The sequence below is a fragment of the Orycteropus afer genome, unplaced genomic scaffold (assembly GCF_000298275.1).
Source record: "Orycteropus afer afer isolate SDZICR_OR568_19922 unplaced genomic scaffold, OryAfe1.0 scaffold00029, whole genome shotgun sequence".
Lineage (NCBI taxonomy): Eukaryota > Metazoa > Chordata > Mammalia > Tubulidentata > Orycteropodidae > Orycteropus > Orycteropus afer.
Window position 1 is genome coordinate 5,048,475 of NW_006921616.1, and position 6,184 is coordinate 5,054,658.

Consider the following 6,184-nt stretch of genomic DNA (forward strand, 5'->3'; position numbering starts at 1 on the left):
ATGAGTTGAGTCTGACTACAAAATAGTCCACAGGGGCAATGAATCCTCTCTATGCTGAGCCAATCCTCATCCATCCATCTATGTGGATTCAATCCTAAGGCATTCGACTGCTAACCAGAAGGCTGGTGGTTCAAACCCACCAGCCACTCCTTGGAAGATTGGGTGATCTACTTCTGTAGTGATACCACCTCAGAAACCCAAGGAGGGGTCGCTATGAGTCAGGTCCAACTAGACGGCAGTGAGTTTGGTTTGGTTTAGGTTTCCGTGGTGACCTCATGTGTGGCAGAATCGAACTATGCTCCATAGGCCTTCAATAGCTGAGACTTCAGAAGTCAATGGCCAGACCTTTCTTCATTGTGCCTCTGGATGGACCCAAACCTGAAGCCTTTTGGTTTGCAGCTGCTCTTCTTGACAGTCTGCACCAGCAGGGACTTCCCAATGAAAACTGCGTGTTGAGTATTTACGACAGTGCCAGGGGCTGTGGTGGAGATGGTGAATCCTGTCAGTTCAGGGAGGGAGAGTTCTCGGGAGGCTGGTTGGGTTTGGCAAGGCTTCTAGAGTCAGTCAGAAGTTTCAGGGACCTGCCTCCTTCTGTCTCATCTCTAATGGGGAATAATGCCACTTACTTCCAGTGTGTGTGTCAGGAATAGTCATTTGCTGTTAGTCAAACCCTTTGGTCTCCACACTTGAAAAGCCCTCACTAAGGCAAACAGCTATTATTGTTGGGCTGAGGCCAGTGACAGGGTGACTGGGACAGAGCCAATGAATAGGAAAACACCATGTCCTAAATCATCAGTGACAGTGGGCTGGGGGAGAGGGTAAGAATGCTGTAGAAGTGGTTTCAAATCTAAGAGCTAAAACTAAAAAAGGAAAACCTTCTTGCTCTGGTGTGGTTTGCCAATGACATATAGTTGCCCAAATAGGACCCTTGAGGGAAAAACTCAAAATTTTTGAAAAAATATATTACATTTAACCAGAAATAGTTGAAAAGCAAACAGCCCCAGAAAGTACAATTATCATGTAAATATTTAGCTAAGTTTTCTTTTACTTACACTCGTTTATCTTATATTTAAGATATTATTTTATTTTTAACACAAACAGAAGCAAATCCGCTCCAGACAGTAGATGATTTAATTAAAGTAAAAAATTAAAAAAAGTAATGAAATTAGAAATTTAGAGATTAAAATTATGGACTCTAGAGTCAGACAGCAGAGCTTAGATCCTGACCATACACCCACTAAGCCCTGTGCCCTCGGTCAGTTTCTTCGTGTCTCTCAACCTCAGTTTCCCTCACCTCAAACGAATCCTTACAGGGCTACTGTGGAAGCTGTATTATGTTTATTGTGTCCAGCACAGTGCCTGGCTCCTAGTAATTACTCCAGGCCTGGCAGTAGGGATGGTAGGAGGCATGATTGAGGAAGTAATCATTACAATTATTACTTAATAATAATAATAATAAAAGAAAGGTACTGGTAAATCCACTTTGGAAAACGCTTTGGCCATATCTATCCCAGGTATGTATGTGTATATATTTATGCCCATCAGAAACACATGCATATTTCACCAGAAGACAATACCTTTTCAAAACAATACCCTTTGAAAGAGCAAGAGGTGCCTCAGAAGAAGGGCTAGTGATCTGCTTTTCTAAGGTCACAGCCTTGAGAACCCAATGGGGCACAGCTCTGCTTTGACACACTGGGGCTGTCCGTGAGCTGGGATTGACTCCACAGCAGGCAGTACAACTGGCATCAAGTGAAAAAGGGCTGGAGGAAGGCTTCGTGTCCTCCTGTGGGACAGCGATTCCCTGACACACCTTCACGTGGTTGCAGGCCATCCTAACACTTGCCTTGTCCTTTCCCCCAAAGGATGAAATCAGTGTGGGAGGAAGGAGCAAGAACTGATGGGTGGGGAGAACAGGAAGCAAGAGAAGAGGGGCCATCCTTAGTCTTATTCTTTCTTATTCTTCATCACTTTCCCAAAAAAACATTTGCTACAGGAATGCTTTTGGAAACGGATGGCGTGGTTCTACTTCAAAACAGTAAGTCTAACTTAATGAAGAAAAAAAGACATGTAGTTCAATAATATTTTATTGTCAATAGCATAAGGAAAAATCGATAGTGAACCTTCAGAGCAAGAAGAAAAAAATTGAACCTATTTACAATGAACAGCATGGGAGACACGGAGGAAGGAAGTCACACACTCTTCGGTAAGTGTGTTCTCTGGGTAGTGAATTAATGTATGAACCTGCAGCATAGCTCACTTATCAGAGCAGCTCTGCAAATGACTATTAACCGTAAGTCGCAAACTCACTATCAAAAGTAACTACGCCCATCGGCTTTGAAGAAGCGTGTCAAGACCAGTGAGCACTCGCATAGCTTTCATTTTATTTTTTCCTAAAAGGTATTAGGTGCCTTCCTTTCTCCCACTATCACATTAGGCAAGTGGACAACTCCCTTCAAAACTCATAAAATTCTTTGATTGGCTCTTGTGAGATTCCCTATACATTTTAAGTCCCTGTTGTCAGATATGCATAACCTTGTGTCTGTTAGAAGCCACTGCCACCAGTCCAGCACCAATCAAATGACCAGGGGCAGTCTATAGACAGTGAAAGTCAATGTGTCATAAGCTCTGAGCTTCCCCTTGGGAAAAAAAGCTGCCCTTCGGCTGCTCTAGTCTACAATCCCGTCTCCATTTTTCAAAGTCTGAAAAAGCTCAGAAAACAATGTGGTCTCGTCAATTGCTGGCATACTCACTCGGCAGCCAAACTTAACCCCTTGTAGGCTACTTGGATTCTTCATACATTTTGTGTGATTAGTCTACATCTTGTCGCAGAAATATTAAAGTAGTGGTTTATAGGATGGTGTCCCCGATCCTTTCAAGGGTGGTCTATAGCATATGCAACATAATATCTTTCTAAAATTAATTTAGTGTTTGAAAAACATCTGACCTCAGAGTTTAGTAGAAGGAGTTCTGTACCTTGAGCAGCCTGAACAGGAGTCCAAGTTTCATTGGACCCAGGAAAGTTCTGTGGGTCTCATGCACCACAGTTTCCTTAGTCTTCCATGGAAAGGAGGGTATATGGAACATCCTATATCCCACCTAGGGAAGGCAAAGTTCTGGGAATGTGATCCTCCAGACCCTCCTTAGAGGGATTTTCCTTATGGAAGACTATCTGAAGAACCCAAGACAGTCGCTCACCCATTCCTGCCAATAACCCTGGCTAGCTCCACAAAAAATGAATAAATATTTGCCAGCTAAGGTGATTTCTTTTCACCAAAAGCATAGGTCTTTATCTTTTATGGGGTGGAAAAAGGAAACAAAAGCAAAGAATTGGAAAAGAAGGGTCTATGAATGTGACAAGTACTGGTTGCTTCCTGATCCAACAGTACTAACCACTGATCATATTTAGAAAGTGCTTCTCTGGATGCAGAGCTTATGGGCATCTGCATCCACAGAAAAGTCAGGTGGGACTTAACTTGGCTGCACCATTTAAGGAGAGCAGAACTTGCCAAGGAAAATGATGTTTCGAGTTTTGTTGTGCCTGATGATGTAAATAAACGGGTGGTCGGCATTGAACTCATCTTTGTGTTGTAGGATGCGTGACCCCGGCACCTCAATGGAATCCCCGCCATCTTCGCTTATTTCTAAGCACACTCTGTGGATCACATTTGATATGGCCACTCCCTTGGTCTCTGACATTCCAGAGAAATCAGAAGTACTTTCATTAAAGACATTTTTCAGCCCTAGGTTTTCCAGACTAGCCTTGGGGTCAAGCATCTTTTCCACCTTAAATTTTGGAATGGAGAGTTTGACTTTGGCACTGGCCATGGTGCTGGGGTTGGTCCACTGCAACAGTGTCTCGGAGTTGAGTTGCTTTTCAACCTGAAAGACAGAAAAAGAGAAGAGATCATTATTTTTTTTATTTCTAGTTGTAAAAGATCCTGCTTGGTTACCAAACGTAGGCTTTGTAAGCCTAGTTAGAAAGCAATTAGAATGGGCCATCAAAGTTAGGGATGAGTTCCTAGCATGAGACTAGTTGCTCTTAACCACAAATCCATCAACCCTTGCTCTCCTCAGCCTGCAGCAATGCTCCCTTCGCAAGGAAATTTATGACTTGGGTGTTTGTTGCTGTTGTTGTTGTTATTGTTTTAAAGTAAAGAGTTGCCTTATAGGAATGAATGAATGGCTTATGAATGTTCCATAAGTAATTATGAAACAAACATTAAAATGTAACATTTCTGAAATGCTACCTATAATGTCTCTACTAGGAAATCCAGAATATCCATGTGTTAGGTGTGCCATCCAATTTAATCCTTCACATTAAAGCTGTAGTTACTCTCTTTTTAGTGAGAATTTGGATCATCTCTGAGGCATCCTTCACGATCCTAGGTGGGTGATGTGTTTGTTTCAATAGGTCTTAAAAATGAGAGATGTGTATTGAGGCGAAACATGATTTGGTCATAAAACTCTTTGTTGGGCAAATCAAATTGCCCCTTTCCCTCACCTTTTCCAGACCTGTCAACTCATCCTCCACATCCTTGGGCAGCAGGATGAGCATGCTAAGGTGCTTATTCTGAAAAGGAAGCTCTATGATCTTACAGTTGATATTGTCAATGTGGCCCATACAGAATGTAGACTCCATGTTCATCATCTGCACTGGTTTGGTGTCTGTCTGCAAAAGCAAAAGAAATTTGGCCTGCTTAGTTTTCAAGTTACACAAACAGGAAGTATATACATACAGATATATTATACATATAAGGGAGCTCTGGTGGCTTAGTGCATAAGGCATTTGACTGCTAAGCAAAAGACTGGTGGTTCAATCCCACCAGCCACTCCTTGGAAGGAAGATTGGGTGATCTAGTGAGAGATATCACCTCAGAAATCCAAGGAGGAGTTGCTGTGAGTCAGATCTGACTCAATGGCAATGAGTTTGGTTTTTGGTTATTATACATACGGGAAAAAGATGAAGCAGTCTACTCCTGTGAAGATTTACAGCCTTGGAAACCCTATGGGGCAGTTCTACTCCGTCCTATAGGATCACTATGAGTCAGAATCATCTTGATGGTAGTGAGTTTGGTTTATTATACATATACTATATATAATATCCTCGGAAGGAAGGTTGGGCAATCTACTTCTGTAGTGATACTGCCTTGGCAACCCAAGGAGGGGTCGCTATGAGTCGGTCCGACTGGACCGCACATAACAACAACATATAAAATATGCATATATATTTATAAAAGGAGCCCTGGTGGGGCAACAGTTAAGTGCTTAATTGTTAACTGAAACGTTGGTGGTTTGAATCCACGCAGAGGCTCCACAAGAGAAAAGATCTGGTGATCTGTTTTCCCAAAGATTACAGCCTAGAAAACCCTACAGGGCAGTTCTACTCGTTCACACGGGGTCACTATGAGTCAAAAATCAACTGGACAGCACCTAACAACAACATACACAATACGTAAACAACAGCACATATACATACATAGAAATGTGATCTTTTTATAGGATCAGGTCACTGCAACTTAACAATTCATCCAGTGGGATCCACATTGTACCGTCCCTAAACCATCATAGACTCTCCTGTGAGGAGCAGATGACTTGCACTGGAGAGTTATTCCTCTATTTTATAAACACATGCATTATGTTTTACAAGGACTACAGATAATAGAAACTTGTATTTGTACAAATGAAACATTAAAAATGAGACAGTAGGACTGATATATAAGGAAATTCTATGTTAATCTTTCTAGATGTCTATAATTATTAGACAATTTTTGTTTATTTATTTTTTAACTTTTTATTGTGTCTTAGGTGAAAGTTCACGGAGCAAATTGATCTTCTGTTCAACACTTTATATACATTTCATTTTGTGACATTGATTGGAATCCCCACAGTGTTCCATCGCTCTTCCCACTTCCTCACTGTGTTTACCTTCTTTCCTATCCCTTCCTGCCTTCTAAGCTTTATGCCCCGGCAAATGTTGCCCTTTGGATCTCCCATGGCTGGGTGTTCTAAGGAGTGCATGCCTCCCTGGTCTTACTGTTCACCTGATAGGCCTATCTATTGTTTGCCTGAAAGCTGAGCCACAGGGGTGATTACAAGATTTTTTAAACAATTTCTGGTGAAGCTGACTTGAAGATAAATTAAAATAAACCCACATATCCATTCATAGCTTTTCCTAATAGAA

General features: G+C 41.7%; 1 protein-coding gene across 1 annotated transcript in view; it reads right to left on the bottom strand.

Moving 5' to 3' along the window:
• Positions 1-3,489: 3,489 nt before the first annotated feature.
• Positions 3,490-6,184, bottom strand: part of SERPINB5 (serpin family B member 5) — a 15,290-nt gene continuing 12,595 nt past the window's right edge. Inside the window, exons 5-6 of the mRNA XM_007935492.2 lie at positions 4,505-4,672; positions 3,490-3,882 (exon numbers count right to left, since the gene is read on the bottom strand). Coding sequence (XP_007933683.1) covers positions 3,490-3,882; positions 4,505-4,672 — 561 coding nt within the window. The remainder of the gene's footprint in view (positions 3,883-4,504; positions 4,673-6,184) is intronic.